The sequence below is a fragment of the Pagrus major genome, chromosome 3 (genome assembly GCF_040436345.1).
Source record: "Pagrus major chromosome 3, Pma_NU_1.0".
NCBI classification, from domain to species: domain Eukaryota; kingdom Metazoa; phylum Chordata; class Actinopteri; order Spariformes; family Sparidae; genus Pagrus; species Pagrus major.
In genome coordinates, this window is record NC_133217.1 from 18,841,702 (window position 1) to 18,863,311 (window position 21,610).

The 21,610-nt window shown below is 43.0% G+C and overlaps 1 protein-coding gene across 2 annotated transcripts in view; it reads right to left on the minus strand.

Annotated features, from left to right (window-relative positions):
- ptprua (protein tyrosine phosphatase receptor type Ua) overlaps positions 1–21,254 on the minus strand; it is a 214,324-nt gene extending 193,070 nt beyond the window's left edge. Inside the window, exon 1 of one of the 2 annotated variants that reach the window (XM_073463613.1) lies at positions 21,001–21,254. In XM_073463613.1, coding sequence (XP_073319714.1) covers positions 21,001–21,070 — 70 coding nt within the window. In that variant the 5' untranslated portion in view covers positions 21,071–21,254. Of the gene's footprint in view, positions 1–20,988 lie in introns of both variants that reach the window. The other variant, XM_073463612.1, reaches the window with a different exon arrangement.
- Positions 21,255–21,610: the final 356 nt, after the last annotated feature.

A 21,610-nucleotide genomic window follows, 5' to 3' on the forward strand; every position in this document is an offset into this window, starting at 1 on the left:
TGTACGATCTGTCAGAGCAGGACTGTAATTATCATCCATTTGAAGAAGAATCTGGAAATCAGCACTACATAACATGGAACACTACAACCATAGATTACATAGTGAGGTATTCTCTGATAAATGCATTTTTTACACTTTGGATAATCACTCTTCTTCATAGCTGAGGGTCTTTGCAATCAGATCCACTTGTGATATTGGCTGAAATAATCAAGCCCATTCCAGTGTGATCTGCGGAGTCAGGTTTGGGGACTGGAACATGGCTAACACAGCACGGTTGTTGGGAAAATGTATCGGTAGAAAATAGCGCACTGGCCGGGAGAAGTAGAGCAACAGCTGGACCATAAAGTTATGAGTTCAGGAGATAAATGAAAAGTGGGAAATTGGGATTTTATTCCTATAATTTGGAAGCTGTTGTGTCATTTACATTGTCACCAAACTGCCATCATCAGCTGGTACTGTTACGGTAAATCTGCTCTGACATGAATGCAGCATTAACCTGACTAATATATTTACAGCCTCCTGCTCACATTAGATGCACAAGTCCTGTTTGTGAAGTCTGTCAGTGTTGACAGTTTACCTTTATCCTAATGGATGCACTGAGTGACACCGATGACACAATGGAAACAGGATATTACTGATATGCATTCCAGGGAATACAGTATTTTTTATAATCATCTGCCACTTCCTGATATGCTGCTGTGCCACTGTGCACTGACTTCAACATCAAGAATTTAATGTTTTAACTTAACTGTAACTTTAACTGTATGGTATTCTTGTCAGGATGAAAATGTATTGCACTGAGACTATCATGAAAGCACAAGACTGAAATTTTAAGGTAAATACTGCTATTGATATTTGTCGAGTCTATAAATTCCAAAGCGGAAACAGAAAACTTTTCAGCCCTATTGTGTCCAAGTGGTATTATTGTTGGCGCCACTGTTGCAAAGACAACTAGATCGTTTCCTACCAACAACACAGGACAGACCGTGAGTTTATTCATTCATTTAGTCTCATGAGACATGACAGCAGATGGAAATGGTGCCAGGCCACCAGCTTGACTGGATCTCCAGTCTGCCACTGGGCACAATATTGGGAAAATGAAGGCTGACACCCATCCCAGCCACAGTCTGTTCACCCTGCTGCCATCTGGCAAAAGATACAGAAGTATCCAATGCTGTATCACCAGACTAGAGATCAGCTTCTTTCCTCAGGCTGTGAGACTCCTGAACTCATCCTCTGCACTTTACCGTAAAAAAAATTAGCATTTAGTTGTAAAAACCTGTGTTGTAGAATGGCAAGTAGATACAACTCGAACCTTGAATAACAAATGAATGCATACTTGAAGAGCCTGTTGGAAAAAGCTTAGCATTAGAATCATGATGGATTTAGGACATCTCCTTTATAACAGGTGAAGATCATCATTGTACGCATTGTGGACAGCTCTATCTGTCTGATACTGATATTTTAATAGAAGGCCTGTATCAGCAGACCAATACATCAGCATAATAGCCGCCACATGTCGCTCTACTCGGCAGCCACAGAGTTTGGAGGTGAGAGATCAGGTCCACAGATCATCAATCAGACCAGAGTTGTGAATCTTCTTCATGTTTGCTTCAAGGTCACACTGTACAGTCCTGGAAAGTCTCTACTCCAGGACACAGTCCTTGAGATCGTCCATTCATCATCTGTAACCCTGGGGCAAGCCAGCAGACAGGCCCATTCAGCCATTCCCCCATGAAATCGCCCCAAAGTCGCCTCAGATCTACGTTTAAGATGGACTTTTGGTTCGTTGTGCTACTTGGAGGGTAACACTTTAGGGAGGATGCCCCAGAAAACTTGCTTAGCTACTCCCCAAGTCTAAAGGGGCATCTTTAACTGAACTCATATATGTATAGACAGACACAGTTACAGCGTTCACACAAACTGCTTCCTGTCCCTTGCACCTGGTTTACAAAAATGAAGCATCTCCCTTGGGTGTTGTGAATTCTAGAAAGAAGGCCGAGACGGCAGAGGGCCAGGAGAATAAATAGATTGCGCTCTCTTTAACTCACCCTCTATGTATGTGAAGACGCTCAGCATGGATATTTTCCACATGGGGAATTACGTAGACCCAGTTTTAAACTATCTGTGGACTGGGTTGACTTTGCAATAAGTGCAGCAGCACAATAAAGAAGACAAATCAGACGTGACTCCTGCACTATCCTGACAAACGAGCAGTTCTTACGAGGACGTAATGGTCTCTAACACGAGCCTTCTGCCGGGGCGCACATTAATGAGAAGCCTCCCTTTAGTGCGACTTCTCTCTATGTGCGTTTGTTCTGATACACATAGTCCCACAGATGGAGCTCCACCACAGGGTCCATGCAGCTGCAGACAGTGTCTCTGCTGTGTGCGAACAGTGGACAACAGGCTCTCTATCCTTCACACAGTCACTAAGTAGCCCTCTCATCTTCCTCCTCTCCTAATCTCCTTCTCTCCTTTACTCTTCTTTCAGTCTGCAGCTGAAGACAGGTTTATTGTCACTGAGGCATCACAAACTTTCTGCTTTGTTATTTCTTCCTCCATCTTGTACTTTTTTCCATCGCTGTGACTCTTTGTTGCTACAGCTCATTCTGCTTCTCTTTCTGCAGCAATCATTTTCTGTCTATCCCTCTGCTTCAGTCTCCTGTAGACTCTGATAATGAGAGTATACGGTCTTGCTTCCCTGCTCTCGTTTTTTCTGCGAGTAGCATGCTGCTTTGCCGTTGCGATAGGGGTTTAAATCCTCCAGCGCAGCCCGTCGGCACCGCTGCAGCTACCCACTGGGCCGGAATAAATCCAGGAGCCTCCAGTCTCGCCTCTGAATGGGCCCACGCCCCTGAAAGCGAGCCCAGAACAAACCCCCCCATGCATCAATCCAGCAGCAATGAACCCAAAAGGCCTTCCTCTGGGAGGTTTAGCTTCCCTCCCTCCCTTGCCTTCACAAAGGATGATTTCAGCTGCCTAATCAACTAGAAAAAAAACCTGTGCCCTCCTCCCAGTTCCTGCTACAACCACTTCCCCACCTCCTCCTCCACCACGCAAATTTCACATGCCAATGATTTTGTTTTTCATAACATGAAGGGAGAGGGCGACTGCTGCAAATAACATTTCTCCCAAGCATATTTGAAATGTCAACATCATTAAGACCAACTGTCAAATTTAGTGACAGTGAAAGGGCCCCTACCTACCTAATCATTATAAACTCATGCCGGGTCTTTAAAAAATCTGGGGAAAAAGGTTGTTTTTCTGTCAAAGCTCTCCAGGCTTACATCCCCGTCTGCATCCGCAAGGGCTCGAACACCTGTGGTAATGATCTCAGTGACAGAATCAGGCAATTACTGGACATTTTTATTCATGCCCTGGGCTAGGTCAAACCTCACACACCCAAATACACCCACAGGCTTGCAGAGTCCTTTGTCTTTTCTGCCTCTCCCGCCCACTAGATACCTTGTCAGAGTCTGGGCAGAGCAAACAAACCTGGTGCCCTCTGGCTAACTGCACCACCAAAATCCACACAAGCCCCTGGGTCTTCTCCCGCAACGGCAGGAGTTAGAGGTCAGTCCTGAAATCAGGTGTCTAGTGGTCCCATCAGCCAGAGCCAGGGTTCCATATCCCAGGTTCAAGGCTAGACAAGTCACAGCAGGGGCTAACACATACTATTAACGTCTTCAAACCATGGTTAGACAGATATGTACAGAGAAAGAGTGAAGTTAATGGTTATAATTAATTGTAGACTTTATTAATGTGTCAACAGTTGTCTTTGGGGGGGGGGGGGCAATGTTAGCAGCACAAGCAACAGCATTAATTCTAGTCATAGAAATGGGAGTAGCACTGAAAGAAGCAAGTGTTGTAGTAGTAGCTTCAGCAGAGAGAGTAGCAGCATTAGTAGTAGCAGTATCATTACTAGCAGCAGTGGTTGTAGTAGCCCCTGCACGTGCATCAAGAGCAGCTCACAAGTGGCATATGACATGTGTTGGTCCCCTCAGGTTACACCAATCTCCTATTTCCCAGTCTTGACTCAGGCCAATGCTCCAGCAGAGCAGCCTCTTAATAATATTCAATTGATAAATCTAGGTTACTGTAATGTGACTATGTCTTCTGTCTGCATTAGGGGTGCAACTAAAGATTTTTATTTCTTTCCAATTGATCACATAGATATCATTTGACCAATATTATCAGCCAATTTTGCCATCATGCGCCAATGTGACAAACTTTAGTTTTAGAGATTGTAATTCAGAAAAAGATGCTTGGGGTAATTAATAATTATTTAATTCCCAGTTAAGTTTATTGTTTCAGTGCACTGATGTCATTTCAGACTGAAGTCTATTATAAAACTGTAAAATATTCTATCTCCGTTACATGTCTTTGACACAAGTATTTGACAACGACCTTTGAGGGATCATTGCAAAAAAATGTGCATATATCTACCGATACATTAATATTGGAAATTCTCACTCCCTAATATTGATATCTGTCCGAGCTCTAATTAAAATGTCAAAAAATAGTGAATAACATCCATCAACAATTCCCACAGTCAAAGGTGTCATCCTTAAATAGTTAGCTTTTGCTGAAATCACATAAGGCAAAGAGAAGGAGCAAATCATCACAATTTCGAGGCTGGAACAAAGGAATTTGGCCATTTTGTTTGAAAATGAGTAATTGTAGCTAGCAGCATTAGTATTATTAGTAGAATACTAAAATGAGCAATATACCTACATTAAATCGTTATATTGTGATATGGCATAAATGTTGTCTTTTCCTGGGTTTAAAAGCTGCATTACAGTAAAGTGATGTCATTTTCTGAACTAAATGGACTGTTCTATTTGCCATTACCCACTTAGTCATTACATCCACATTACTGATGCTTATCTATCAAAAATCTCATTGTCTTAATATGTTGTGAAAGTACCCACGGCCATCCATACAATATTGTTGCAATGTGAATATCGAGGTATTCGGTAAAATTGTTGTGGCATTTGATGTCGTCTCCCAGTCCTAGCATTTATGAGGTGCTTTTGAGGAGTTTTCAAAATATCAAGATATATGTCGTGCATTGCGATATAGTCTAAAAATAATGCATTAGTAAGGCTGTATCACGCAGTCCTAGAAGTATAGCAGAAGAAGCACTGATATTGGAACATTCATAGTAATACCACTTAGCAGCATTGGCATCAGAGGTAGGAGAAGTGGGGACATTAGTAATAGTCATGGTAGCATTAGTAGCAAGCACCAGGAGACGAATTAGCTGTAGCAGAAGTAGCAGCATTAGTAGTCGATGTAGTTGTAGCCTTAGTACAAAGCAGCAAAAGCTTTAACAGTTGCAGTAGCTATAGTAAAAGTAGTGGCAGTGGAATTAATTGTAGTAGCAATGACTAGTACTTTGTAGCATCAGCAGCTATGAAAGTACAACTAGTACAAGTACCAGTAGTAACAGAAGAAGAAGAATTAGTAGCAGGAGCAGCAGCGTAAGCACTTCACAGCAATAGGAGTAGCAGTGATGGTGGCTCAGTAAAGGTGGTGGTCTAGCATACCTCAAAATTATTCAGTGACACATATGTGAGAAAAAGGATTTTACACTCAGTACTCTTAAGTGTACCATTTTCCTTTTTCCCCCTTACCTACGCATGTGCCTGTCACTGTTTGTGTGTCCGTGTGCACTTTCTCTTTTGGCTGAAAGGCAAGAATTGTTGCGGGGCATTCTTACATCGGTGCTGCAGTAAGCAGTCCAGTAAGGTGAGCGAGTCGAGCATGCCTCTAGGCCAATTAAGCCCAAACAAATCAACTTAATTATGCAGAAAACCGCTCAGCTGAGGATTTACAGTAAACCACCTCAAAACATGCTGGCCATCCTATTACAAACTTGTTAGGCTTCACTCACATGGCTAGGCTGATGCTTTCAGTACCCCAACCCCACCCCACCCATTCTGTACCCAGCCAACCAGCCACACAAAACCGTCTATTAGTGATTCTACTTATGCTCTCACTTCTTTGCCTCTACAGATTCACCCAGCCTGTTACTGTAATCCCTCTCAAGCGGATTCTTAATTAAACATGGACAACACATGGGGTCAAAGACATCGCCCTGGTGGCAAGGACTCGCAGGCATAAGGAGGCTCAAACTCGTGTTGGACTGTGCTACAGGGCTCCTTACTCAACCTCTCTTCCTTTCTCTGAAGACAAAAAAGAAGAGCTGTCACTTCTGACAGGAGTCCTAATCTCTGGTCCTCCATTAATTACTCCACCCTCCCTGAATGCACTCATGCGTATACAGATTGAGGACAAAACACACATCCACACATCCACACACACACATACTGTTTAAGTCAACTGCTCCTGTCCTTGGCTACAGCCTCTAAAATGAAGATGTGACTGACTCTATTACCATAAAGTAAGCACTGCCGTAAATCAATTTCTGGTAAGTGAAGAACTCTTTCCATCCTCTGCTCCCTCCCCCACTCTCTCTCTATGATTGGCAGGTTTAATTAACAACAGGTCTTCCGGCCCGGCAGAAAGTGGGTGACAGAGTTGGTGAGTGGTTGTGGGGTGAGCGTGGAGGGGGTGGGGTGAATGTGGAGATATGAAAACAATACATAGCCTACTTTCCTGTGCATATAATTAGAGATGTCTGGGACTCTGTGGGCGGGGCTGCACAGATTCAGGCAGAAGCCATTTATGTGCGAGCCGTCCCTCCGGAGTGACAATGACAAACATGTCATACATTGTTCTACAAATGCATTCCTCTCTTCTGCCAACCATATTGGGGCCACTGTAACCCGTTTTTTTGTTTGAACCTGAGCTCGACTGGCATTCTGTGTTTCAGCCCCAATACAGACAGTAGGTCCATCACTTATTATCAGTTCTCACTTAATATCACTATTCTACATTTTTGTCTGAACCGGCTTCGGGTCGGGTGTCCAATGAACCGGTTTACCTGTGGAATGATCCAAACAGGTGTTTTTGGAGCATTCTACAATAGTCCTAGTCTTTTGTTGTTTCTGTCCCAACTTCTTTGAAAGCTGCCATCAAAGTCGGAATAGAATATATTTACAAAAATCAATTAAGTTGATGAGGCAAAACAATAAATATATTGTCTTTGTACTGATTTCAATTGAGTGTGTCAAAAAAGAAAAGCAAATCATCACATTCTGTTTAATTTATGTTTTACACAGCGTCCCGACTTCTTTGAAATTTTATGCTGTAGTTGTTATACATGTCATACGATATGAATGGAGGAGGTAAAGAATGGGGATGTCAGGTAGCACATTTGCATAACTAAAGGTGGAAAATGACCTTCCTCTGGCGGCTGAGTCAGGACTTTGTACTAAACTCTCGCTTTAAGGCTGAAGCACAGCCTTTTCCTGCCGTGTCCCCAAGGTTTGATACGTCTTAGCCTCTTTTACACCTATATATTCCCTTTAGGACACATTATCCACAAGTACAATATTTCTTTTCACAGTTATGCTGACAACAACTAGCTTTACCTACCCTTACAGCCCTGTAACCACAATAAATTAAGAGACCTGAAAAACTGCCTGGAGGACATCAATTCCTGGATGGCTCAGAACTTTCTCCAACTTAGTTTGAATAACGCTTAAAAAGTTATGTTAACTCAGAGTCCATGGCTCTTATAGCAAGCCTATGTGTAGCTTCTGTATGAAGAAATTGTTCAGAATGCAAATGAGAAATGACATAACACACACAGGGGTTTTACTGTTACTTTTAAATGTCACACAGTTCGATTCAAGACAGTCAAGTGAACCAAGTCGAGTTGTATTACGGGCAATGCCAGGTTTTGACAATGAAGACAAAAGTGTGGAATAAAAAAGACGATGTCTCTGGTTCCGCTGCCTTGATTTTGATCCTCTTTTTTTTTTAACTGTCTACTGTGAGTCCGAAGATGTCAAGAGTAGTGCAATGCTTAATCGGTGGAATGCTCTTTGAAGTGCAACGCATACCGTTAAGTTGCATCATTTGACAACTGTAGCACACACTGAGTCTTCCATGCAAACAGAAGAGGTAGCTGTGGTACGGATGTTGGGCTGTATTTCGAGAATGCGATACATTTGTCGACATCAAAGTTCTCATGTGTCTGAATACTTAGACACGCTCCCGTCCCAATGCATTTACTGCTGTTGATTTTAATGTTTACTCCTGTTTGTCTTTTTCTACAGATGTTGCTTTGTGTCATGCCTTGATAAGTGATTTGCATTTTTTTCTGTAGTTTTTGTCTCCTTGCCTTTGTTATCTTCTCTCTGCACCGTAAAGCACATCATAGATCGACTGTGCTGCTTTTAAAGTGGTATATAAATAAAGTTGAGTTGAGCTCAGGTGAGCGCTCTTCCACCTCCTGACTTTGTTTCATAAAGACTGTTACATCAGTTTGCAGGTATTGAACACATGCTATAGGCATTGCCCATAGCACCCTTGGGAGTGCTCCCCTGAAAACCTTGATGCTAACACCCTGCCTGCCACTTCACTTGGCTTTAAATAGAGAGTTTTAATCGGCTGAAATGCTATTTCAGAGGCTTTTCTATCCAGACGAGAGTAAGATTTTGGAATAAAACTAAATATTTAATATAGTGGGAATAGTTTTGGCATAAGAATGATCAGCGCTGGCATAATATTAATATCTCCCCTCAAAAATCCACAGTGGCTGAACCCTACTTTAGACACCAAAGTGATCAAGCCCTAAAATGAATTTTAATTACCTTTAGGGAACTGTTTTGGCAATAATGTAGCCTGAATATAGAACAAAATCAAGTAACATCTATCCTAAAATATGGCTGCCAGACTCAAAAGCCAACATCAGTTTAACTCCATGGGTAACCTGTTTCCTACAGTCAAGAGCCAGTGCTCCTCCTGCGCCAGAGAAACTACTTTAGTTTCATAATACATTAACACCAGCGAGGAGCTTCAATATGAAACACAGAGTTGGAGAAAAAATCAACTGCTGCAGCCTTTTGATGGCAGGCTTTCTGCTGCTCTCATCACATTTCTAGGTCAATATACAGGAGGCTGTGTTTAAACCAACTCACAAACAACATATGTCAACTGGCGCCTTATGCAAGGACAAACAAAGTAGATCTGTTTTCAATGTCTGCTCAGGTCATCCCTGCATCATCCCTCCAGCGTCTGGGCCAGCCTCATCATCCTCTCTTGCCCTATTATCATTGTGTACGGGCTCAGTGACCCCGGCCACAGAGCCATCTGCTCAGACTCTATTGATGCTGAGATTAGGGGTGTAGGCCAGGAGGGCACAGGGACACACATGTTCCATAGCCGATCTGGAGACGCCTCCCTTGAGTCACTTTCACTTCAGGCCGGCCTGCTACATCAGAAAGTGGCGAGGAGATGAAAGGTGATGCTCAAAGTTGCAGCACAGACAGAAAGCCGACCACCAGCTGATTTCCATGCTGTTTCCCAACAGCTTTCACCAATGAAATCAATAATCCCCCCCCACCCGCCGCCTGAACTCCACACACTCCTCTCCTCTCCCACTTTCTTCACTTCAGTCTCAGCCTCTTTTTCTCTGCCTCCATCTGAAATGCTGCACCTGCTCTTGAGGGTCTTGCTTATTGAATCAATGATTCAATGCCTCCTGTAACGGCAAGCTTATAAAAACCACAACATCATGCTCCGGGCACCGGCTGCGATACATCTCATAAAACAGAATGAGGATTTTAGAGGTATATGCTTCCAATCATTCTTGGCTAGGCTAACGCACTCCTCTGTGAATGCAAAGATGCTACAGCTCTCTCATTCCCAGGCGGGACACGATCCCTCGGCTCCTTGCTCATGAATGTAATCCTTTACGTTTATCTGTCTGAGTTCAGAGGCCACAGGGGCCGCAACCTCCACACTCGCTACTAAAGCAGACGGCTTTTGGAGGGCAAACACAGCAGATGCTGGCCCAGGTGCTACTGCATCTTAGAACTGCCAAAATACCGCCATCGTCTGAATTGCTGCCAAGGTGGCCCCACTGCATAGAAGTTGGGAAGGTAGGAAGAGGAAAGAGACGGAGTTAACAGAAAATGCGCATGTGGCAAGTAATGTCTCGAAGAAGCAGAGAAATGACAGATGGGTTGAGGGGCAACAGGGCCAAGATGGGGAAGTGAGGAATCAACACTCCCGAGGTTAGGGGTTTGATTCCCAACAGGAAGCCAATGGTGGAAGTGTTGAATTCATTTCACTGTCAAACCTATCTTTCCAGGAAATGTCAGATTGTTTCACACATCCTGCTGCAAACTGACACAGTTCTTCCCAGTCACAACGGGAACTGCTTGGTGTTAAGGTGTAAGCATTAACTGCTTGTAAAGAGTATGAAACCACCCTTCCCCCCCACACCTTTCTCAACTGATGTCACTCAATATGAAAATGAATGCTCTAATGCTAGTGCTGGGGGAGGTTCTGTGATGTTTGGGAACAGAACCGCCCCCAGCACTGGTACCAGATTGTTACTCTGTCCACCCTGACTTAAAGTGTTGGACTTAGGGTCAGGAGAAACAGGTTGGATCGATGCACCTCTATCATCATTTGAATGGTTATTACCTCTCACCACTCTTTTTTAAAAAAAAAAAAATAACAGGATAGCTATTCCGAACAGCCATAAACACTTTTGCCTTCTGATGTGGTGGAACAGCATGCCACATGAACTGGCCGACCACAGAGCAGCTGCACAGGAGAGGTTGGGGGGTTATGTGCTCAAAAGCACCTCTGGAGTAGTTGCAGATGGAAAGTATTACTCATCGCGCCCTCCCTTCCTCCCTCAGCCTGCACTCTGGAGCTCTGACACTTCATGTATTCGGTTACAAAGTAAAGATGCTCCTGAAAAGGGCAACACTGAGCCACCAAAAGTGGCGCTGATCCAAATTTACTTAGGGAAGGAGGAAGTGAAGAAGGCGGTGATGAAGATGTCCCGCAGTGATAGCAGACACGCAGGTGTTGCTGCTCATGCTGCATAACCTCCCCTGCTGTGCACAGGAGGGTCACTGCTAACCTTGACAGGGGTGAACAGGCGCTGCCGCAGTGCCCTTGTTCACTCCGCTGAGGGACATGTCATATTATTTATTTAATAATTTCACTTTTTTTCCCCTTCAACTTTTAATATCTCTTGTGCGCCACAGGGACACTCTGAGGCCCACAGGTTTGATAACTTTAAACAGCTACTTTTTAAAGTGTAATATCTACCGCCACCCTGGGACCTACACACCCCGGGTCTTGCTCCACATCGCAGACTTTTTTTTTGTATCTTACGAAAATGAAGTGTAGGAAGGACTGAGTTTGTAGTTTGGCAGTTAATCTAACTCGAGTTTATCAGCACCATGGTCTTCCACTTTAATGACACGGAGGACTAAACATGTGAGCCCAAGAGGGAAGAGTCTGGGAGATAAAGAGTTGAGGAGGAAGTAGCAGGGCTGAAAAGAAATAGCTTTTGGCATCATGCAGTTTTTTTATTCCGCAAGCCGCAGAGAGGAAAGGAAGCAAGAGGAATGCTATTCCCTCAGTTTGGCGCCAGATGTCATCTCAATCTAAAGCGACACTTGCTGACAACATCGCCCACAAAATCATCTTGTGGCTGAACTCTGACCCTGTCTGCTGAATCTGCTGCTCGGTCATCTCATGCTGCAGAAATAACCAAGCGACAGATTCCCGTCCGCTGCCAGCGTCACAACTCACATCAACCTGTCATCAGTAATGACAGGCCCGACCACAGGTTTCATGGCCAGGGAATAGCTTGGACAATTGGTTCAGCCGCATAGTGTAAACACACCGTCGGCAGGGCAGCCCAAGCGGTAGAAGAATATTCATAAAGATTATTCATGGCTGGCTGTCAGAGGCGGTGACAAATCTGGGCTGTAATGGCAACAAGGCGGAATCTGACGGAAAGCAGGCCTGGGCTGAACGGACAGGCAGCCGTCACTGCAGAACAGTCATGCTCCTGCATATCTCATATCTGTGCCCAGCTCATCCTTAATACAAGCACACGGACGTTGCTACAACCAACGGAATCCTACATCATCAATCTTACCTGCCATTCCCAACAAGATGGCCATGCAGTGTTTCCCCTGTATACACCAAGCAACGGCTCACCTCCGCTGCTGAAATGTGACCACCGCTGCTGAATTCATTTTGGAGAGGAGGGAAAGAAAAGGAGAGGAGACAGGAGGAGACGGAGATGGCTGCATTTTCTCTGAGCGCTATATGATTTTGCGCTTTAAATGCTTCATACCTTGGTCAATTAACACACCTGTGAGTAAAGCATATAATCGGAGAAGAGGCGACACGTTATAATTTAAGAAACTAACTTTATATTATTTTGCACTGTAACACACTTGTTAGTCAAGTTAGAAACAGAGGTGACTCCATCTTATGACTTAAAAAACTGAAGATGTATTTTTTTTCGCTACTATATTCAGGCGTACAGTTCTCACACATATGAGTAAAGAATTAAGCATATAGGTTAAATGAATATCATGATCATCATTCTCGCAGTAGGGGAAAAAAACTGTCCTGCAGCTTCACGTGTCGCGTAGTAACATTACAGCAAACGCAGTCATTTGACAGGAATAATGTTACACGACTAAACACTTATTTGTGAAACAAACAGCATTCGGAGGATCCACGTGACGCGGGACATCTGTCAATCAAAGACGATCCACAGAATCCCTCAGAGATATTAACGATTATTTGGATAGGATTCCTAAAAGATCATCATAAATATTAGTTTTTTATCACTGAAAATGTTGTTAAATTTAATTAACACTGTTTGATAATACAACAAGGTGGTGATGCAAATTCATTTTTAGAAAAAGGAAGAGTTAAGAATGAATAACTGGAAGACTGAATGACAGCCAGCTAGCCTCTAGCTAACACTCAGTTGACGGGGGTCACACATAAACTAATAGCTTGTTTGTTAAATCACAAAGGCGTAAATCTAATTTGCGCCCCCAGTATATCACTGTAAACACAACTAGCGGTGTTGGCAGGACCAATGTAACTTCCTTAGCTGGTGACAGAGTGTTCGTTAGCAGAGTTACGACACTACTTTGTGCGTCTCCCTCATATAGCTCTCTCCCCTCCAGAGGGAAGACATTAGGGTTTTGCCCACTTCATGTTTGACTTTTCAAACGACTTTAATTGACTGGCACATCACACACCTCGCATGTACTATAAAAACCTCCAGGATGGCACACTCTGGAAACATACAAAAAATTTTACAGCTCCATCCAAGGGGAAACACTGCCCTGTGTGTGCACCGATTTCAATACCACAGGGTAAATTATCCTTGAAAGCAAAAATCCTCCCTCAAACACTGTTATCTATCATCAATGATGTTGAGTGCATTCCAGGACTTACATTTTGAAGAAGTGCTCTAATATAATTATTCTGTTCCACCCATCTTCCCTCAACCTGCTTTGCCTACTTCCTCTAAGCAGGGCTAGTAGAGTGTCATTTGCAACCTTTTTGATGATGATAAGCTGAGAGGATACAGGACGTGATACTTTTGGATGCCTCACATTTACTTTCTCAAAAAAGCCTTTTTTCATTTCACAAAAGACGCCAAATTTCGTAAATGCTGTGTAAACACAAGCAGCCAAACAAGAACTTAAAGCACAAACACATTTCAGTCTTAGGGTTCAATACACAGCCATACATCTGAGTGTGTCTGAATGAAGACCTGAGCTGTGTCCCAATTCCATACTACATATAAATAGCCTGGGATATGTACTACATAATACTTAGCAGTCACTTGTACTTGTTTGTTTTGTACAAACAGGAAATAAGACTTTTACATCAAACAATAATTGGTTGGCAGAAAAAACAACTATTGTGGTGATTAACTGATCCGCACCAATGCAAAGGTTATTTTTGCAACTGGCTGGCACACTTCCATCGTTTTCCATTCCCATTTCAAGACGTGATATCTAATTTGATTTCTAATTGAGTTACAATTACATTTGAAATCCCCGAAACAGGAAAGAACATAAATGTATACATTCATTGAAAGGCATATATTGTCAGAATTCCCTTTATTTATTTAATTTAATTTTGAATTTGTTATAGACACCTTAGTCTTGTTCTTAATAATTTACATTACAGATGTTGCATGTTCCTTATTCCTTCCTATTCCACATGTAAATAAAGCCAGAATTACTTGCAAATGAAACTTATTTCAATAATTTATTGAATACACTTATTCAAAACGACTGTCCTTTGTCCTTGTCTCACCACAGCCTGTAATTTATTTGAATGTTTTGCAGCTTCCAACAGTCCCTCTGCATTCTTTGTGCTGTCCATCATTTGACAATAGTGTCAATCAAAAGCAGAGCCAGTGGAATTTGTATTCACTTTTTTTTTGTCACTTTTCAAAAGTCTACACGCAAAACCTGCTTAGAATTACTGTGTTGTTTTTTATGTTTTTATAATTAAGACACAGCTCCAGTGTTCTCAGTTAGGCAGAGTCCATATACACCACCAAAGCAACAAAAGAGGCCCAGGAATGCAGGGCACATCACCAACTGTTACCCGTCGGTGTTTAAGTGTTTTAAGGTGAAATTGTGCGAGGTTCATTCTTTCAGCTTTGACAAGATAAGTGTTCATGCCTGGCTTGATGATATTTCCGTTCTTAGAGGAATTAGGAGACACTTTCCAGACGTGAAATCTAGTCAAGTTTTGAGGGACAAATATTGTTGTCAGTGCAATTGCTCGACCGCAATTGGGTAAGCTGCCTCTGTGGCTGCTTTCAAAGCATTATCCTCGTGCTCTCTACGCTCAATGGACAATTTGAGACATGATATGTGGCAGACGGTGAGCTCTTGTATTTGAAGAAGAGAGTGGTTGGAGGAGTGCAGACAGCGATCTCAGGCACTTGGAGGTTTTTCTAAAATTTGCTAAAAAGCAAGCTGAGTATAGTAGAAAAGTCTGGATGCTTCACACTCCTTCGCTTTTGTTGCCCGGCAGCAGATCAGCCTTCTGAGACTCTATAATCATACAATTAGTAGCGTTCTGCATACCTGCAACACACAGCATCCAAATTCCACCAGCAGCTGATTCTCAAGCAGCTGATGCGCTCACGCTATGTGAATTTATTTTCCTTAACTATTTTAGTGATTTCATGAAGCGTTCCATGCAGCAGATCATTATAAAGCTTGTTGAAATAAAACTGAAAGCTGTGTAAGCAATGAAATGAGTCACTGAGGGAAGAGTGAGCAACTGCAATCACAAACCCAGCAGCTTCTTTAAAAGTAATCTAAATTGAATACCGACATAGGCATTCACCAACAGGAGAGGATGCTGAAAAGTGAGCAAATTAACTTTATTGTCTAAACACGTTGAGCGATCAGCTTGACAGGCAGTGCGGTGCCTGCTGGCACAACTCCATCTGCTCAGTAATGATTTGTTGTTGATGGGGGGAAAAACAACACATTTCCAACACCTGGAGAGGTGAAGACTGTCTCCATTCTCCCCACAAAGACGCCTCGTGGGTCCGGGCCACGGCGGTCTGGGAGCACTGTCAGCACCATTAACAACGCATTTTGGTGACAGGCACACGTGAGTAGCTGGTGGATTAACGTCACAGACATATTGCACAAGCCGATAATGGTCAGGGATGGTGTGATTGCTGCCACCATGAATGACCAACATCTGGTTTCCAAGACTGAATGGTACATGGTAGATGGATTTGCATTTATATAGCGCTTTTCTTGGCTAACACCTACTCAAAACACATTGCACACATGCCACATTCACATACATTCATGCACTGATGGCAGTGGCTGCAGTGCAAGTTGCAGACCTGCAGGACCACCCCACATTATTTCTATGCTCAGTCATTCACATCCACACACTCACACACCGATGGAACAGCCATCGGGAGCAAATTGGGGTTCGGTATCTTGGGATTCAGCTGGGGATCAAACCACTGACCCTCCAATTAATGGACTACTTCCTGAGCCACAGACATCCAATTACCTGAATAAATGAGTCAAGAAAATCAAATGTAACAAATATGGCCACCAGTACAACTCAGCCCAGCTCTGTCCACATCACATCTTGTGTAGGAACAGAAAAACTGACATCATCAAAAATAAAATGGCCTGTCAAAAGCCATCCCAGACTTTGGACATTTACTGATCAGTTAGCTTAACTAGGTAGATACACCAGTGGCTGAACCTAGCAGTAGAATGTGGAAGCAGAATGCAGCTTTTTGGGCGAGACACTGGCAACGCAACAGTCAGTCTTTCCTGACGCTGGTTCTCTGCAGTCAGTTTGGTGTGTTGACGGTCACAATAAGCTCTGTTGAAGTCGATATTGCATTCCACCAACCCAACTGTCTTGGAGAAAATTGATTTCAGTGGCCCTGACTCCTCCCTTGATGATAAGAGAAAATCATTTTTATGATCACGCCACAGTTAAATAAAGCCACTGAAGTTTGTAGACTCTCTCAGCTATACACAGGTCTCAGAACTTCTAAAAAAAACCCATGAAGTATTCAGCTGTGATGATTAAATGTACAATTTTTAATTCTGTGGAACACCTTTACAAGTATGCTTTCGCCACACTGCCAGTAAAACTCTGAGACGAACAGAATGACTGGCAACTAACAGCAGAGGCAATTAAATTTCTCGAAAGCCATCAAAGTAGTGAAAGATAGGGGAGGAAAGGCCTTATTGACTTCTATCTTAGTCCGGCTGCTTTGGCTCCATCTAACAGGCTGCTTTGGCTGATTGAATACGTCCACGCATTTGATGCTTGACCCATCCATTTAAAAACCTAAGAGAAATGGGCTCGGGGTAGACTGTAATACGCAGTCCGTCTAATGCTGCATCAGAAAGGTGAGGAGTGAAACGTGGGCTGTACTTTATCACTTCTAATTGGTCATTTTTATCCATTTCAAGTTTGATTGCATCCATTTTTCTTCAGGCAAAGAGACAATTAAAGCCAGGTTGTTTAGTCTGTCGCCTCAGAAATTCAGTCCCACAGCTCTGAGGGCTTGTAACTGTCTGGTAAATGATGCGGGTTATATATTGATAGATTTCTGTGATTTTTCTTCCTTTATAAAATGGGTGTCGAAACAACCCTTGTTCCTTCCCATTTCATTATCATGAACTATAATTAGAGTGTACTCATTTTCTTGAACAACGTGTAGCTATTATGCAATTCACTATTGTTCTATTAAAGAATCTTGTGTTATTTCCTCCAGAACAACCACATTTCATCATAGCCTTTTGTGTGAGCACACGCTCCATTTTCTCCATTTACAGCCTCCACATTTGCCCCAGGAGAGCCGTGTGTGTCAGGCTATTTTCTGTTGGATTAACACTGAGCCGGATCCACACCACTACACACTGAGGACCCTCTCTACATCCTCCCAGCAGCCCGTGAAAGCCCACCTCCTCGTGTCAGCGCCCATTTCGGTGTGGTCTTTTCGAGCTAACCTCCTACTGACCTCCAATCTCGGAGTGTGTGGAGCTGCGTGTCAGCGCCGCTCAGTGTTGGGGTTCGCTCACGTGGCTTCATTTTGGGATTAAATTACCTTTTTGTTCTGACTCCTCGGAGCCCCCCCGCTAACAGAGGCCAGGTGTGCTTTAACAACACAGCAGGTTTCGCCTCACCTCTACAATAATACATTCTGTAGGTGAAGTTATGGAGCTGAGGTAAGAGACCTCTAAGAGAAGCACGCACTCAAGCATGTGCCTGAATACAACAGAAATGTAAAGTGCAGGTAGAACTGCATGTACAACAGCAAACTGCAATGCTCAGACTCAGACAGAAGATGTAGCTGTGTACTAAACCTAAATAGTATTTAAGTACCATCGACTAGTGACAATAGTCAAGAAGCGAAAGTTGCAGCACACACCATATGACACACATCAAAACACCTGCACACATAATTTTAATGTAAGCACACAGACAGGTGATGTCTTGACGAGCGTTAACAAGGGATGACCACACATCAGGATACATAGTCCTTGGGGGCTCTGGTGGCCTGGGGGTGAAGGTGCTGACCATGAACCATAACATCCTCGACAGGCCAGGACCTTTAGTTGTCATTCTCCATCTCTACCCTTGTTTCCTATCATCTGTCGAACAAAGGTATTCAACTCCAAAAAGATATCTTTTGAAAAAGAAAATCTGCACTTTATCACAATCACCAAAACCTGGCAACCATCAACTGACGTGCATCAAGTGACGCAACCTAATGTGTGTAAAAGGCCTCAACTAACAATTATTTTCATTTTCAAATAATCTGTCGATTCTATTCTCGATTAATCGATTAGTTGTTTGGTCAATAAAATGTCAGAAGTTGCTGATCAGTGTTTCCCAAAGTCCCCAATGACGTCCTCAAATGTCCTGTTTTGTCCACAACCCAAAGATATTCAGTTTACTGTCCGAGAGGAGAAAAGAAACCAGAAAATATTCACATTCAAGAAGCTGAAATCAGAGAATTTTGACTTTTTTTTCCAAAGAAAATCTGATTATCAAAATAGTGTGTTTTATTTAGACAAAGATCTTAAATTGTGATACACAAACTTAAATAATGAGTTAAAACAAATTAAGAGCTGCAACAATTAGAATAATCAGTTGATCAAAAGCTAAATTAGTTGCCAACGAAAATGTCAAACATCTGCTGGTTCCAGCTTCTGAGGATTTGCTACTCTCTTTGTCATCTCTGACAGTAAATGAAGAGTCTTTCTTTAGCACTGCCAGTTGGACAAAAGAGGAGATTTTAGGCTCTGGGAAATTGTGATGAGCATTTTTCACATGTTTTTCACATTTATAGACTACACAATTGATTGATTAATGACAAGAAAAATTGGCAGATTAGTTGATAATTAAAATAAACATTAGTTGCAGCCCTAAAACAAGTTCAGATTTCCTCAACTAAGAAAAAATAATAGGTACTGGGACCAAAGGTGGGTATTGGTATATCAAAAATAAACAATACCCACCCTGTGTGTGTCTAAGGATACTACCACAGATCTGACTTACCAAGCGTGTGTTGTGGAAACTACACGAGTAGTTAGAGCTGCAATGATGAATCAACAGACAGGAATAAATCAGCACCTATTTTAATAATAGTTTTGAGTATTTTTTTCATAAAAATGTCAAAATTCTCTGGTTTAGCATCTCAAATGTGACTATTTTCCGGTTTTCTTAGTCTTCCATGATAGTAAATTGAATATATTTGTGTTGTGAACTGTTAAGTCGGAAAAAACATTTCATTTGAATGCCTCGCTTTGGCTTTGGGAAATTGTGACAGGCATTTGTCATCGTCTACTGGCATTTTGTCCACATATGACTAATAAAAAAATAAGCATTAGTTCTATTAGTGCTAATATATGCACACCTTACTTCGAACAAAAGCAGCCAAACTACAACTTTGGGTAAATGTTAAAAAGAAATCTGCAAACAAGATTACATTCACTGCCAGCTTCCTGTTATTCTTCAATGCAAAGGTGGTGCAGCACATTTCAGTCGGAATGTGTGAAGCAGCCCCACCTGTGTCCACTTCCAACAAATAAACTGAATGCATGCCAGCTGGTGATGAGACAGTCCTCCCTGTTGTTCAATGTAATCTCATAAGACAGTTGGCTTGTTCCATTAAATCTTGCCTACAGAACCAACTTGATCCTGGAGAGCAGGGAGTGGCTCAGTGCTCAGTCTGTTCAGCAACTGGTTTGGGTAGCTGCATGTGTAACTGATACCGGTGCACCAGAGTATTTATATCGTCGCTCGCACCAGTTGCAAAGCATTCTTGAGACAAACCAACTGGTACTCTCACTTGACACAACTTGACAAAATGTGACCAGAGGCGCTTTCCCCCCCCCCCCCCCCCCCCCCCCCCCCCCCGTATTCCACAACATGCCTCAAAAGAAAAAAGGTTCACAGGTCTCAGGAATCTTCAAAAACTGCTCAGCCATTCAAATGTTAAACTCGCCACAGGCAAAGCAGAGAGGATTTGAGCTCCTCTCTCAGATACGCTCTGTGGATTTCACCTATTATGGTTTAAAAATCTCAGCGTTCCTCCTCTCTGAGCACACTTTAAAACTGTCTGCTTGTGTCTGTCTATCACAGTTTGACGGATAAACACAGAGAATATTTGGATCAGCTGTGATTTTTATTTGGGGCGCAACACTCACATTACCAATTCATCCCCACTGTATTGCTCTGTAGCAGCAGAAAACACACACATCCTCCTGTGTTTGTTCACAACATTTTTCCTCTGATGGCTCATTTTGCTCCAAACTGGAACCAGTCGAGCAGATTACAGCCTGCATCAGCAACTTCATTATGCAACATGTTCCATCAATACTGTTAACATGCAGCAAAGTTAGCAGCCCGTTTCATACACATCAGCAATTTAAAAAAAGACACACTAAGGGATGACTTAATCACTCCTAGGATGTAATTCACATTAACATGACACACTGGAGGAGATAATGGTGTTGGCACGTAGTGGAGCCTGACCAATGAAAACATGACAGTAAACGTCATGTTGCTGAATGCACCGGACAGATAGACAGAGACAGAGACAGAGACAGAGTGTGTCCACGGTGCTAAACAATGAATCCACTTTCATTCTTTCAGCTTATTATTTTTTAACTTTGCAGATTAAATCTGGAGACGGAGCGTCCTTTAGAAAAATCGAGCAATCACAAATAGCAGTGAGTCGTGTAATGAAACGATGCTGTGATTATATTCTGACTGAGGATGAAGGAGAACACATTCCCACCGCGCGCCCCTGGAATAATAACCTTCCCGTGTGCGCACGGAGGAGAAAGTTGACACCGCTGACTGCAGTTAAAGGACAACTTAGAAAGTTGTGAAACCTCCAAAAGAGCAAAACGCAACCCTCTGCTTCCACATGTTAAGATAAGAGCGACTTTAAACCCTGAGGATCAACTTTAAAACAGCAGTGTCCCTGTAAAGGAGAGGTACAAGCAAACATCTTTTTTTTTTCACCTTCTTTTTTACCTGTTGGTCCTTCCATGCTGTCTGCGTAGATCCTGACGGCCAGCATCAGTAGCAATGCTGCTGAATACATGTTGGCAGAAAGAAGTAAAGTCCAGCTCGTTTTGTGCACAAGAGGGAAAATCCTAAAGAAAACTCCAGCAGCAGCAGCAGTCAGCAGCAGCGACAGCAGGACTGGAGAGAAGTTGTGCGCTCGGCCCCGCTCATCGCTGAATCCCCGTGCCTGCTCCCTCCACAGCCCGCACAGGGAGCATCTGATCTCCAGCTCAAGCGTTCAAAAACAGCCCCCCCTCCTCCTCCTCCTCCTCCTCCTCTTCCTCCTGTAACGGCTCCGCTACTTTTTGCACTGTCAAGCGAGCAAGTGGGACGCAGGAATGCGGGTCTGCGGCGCCTCCATGTGGCCAGGAGGGGAATCGTCTCACTACTAACACCCGCACAAACCCCCCTTGCATATGATGAGCTGCACTTCCCAAAGGCAAAATTGATTATTAGAAATACTATAGGTCACCAGACTGTTTCATTAGAGGGGGACGTTTTTCCTCAATGTTCCGTTTAAGTGCATTCCTGGCTCCCAAAACAGACTCATTTCTTCTTGGCTGCTGTTCTCCAGTAT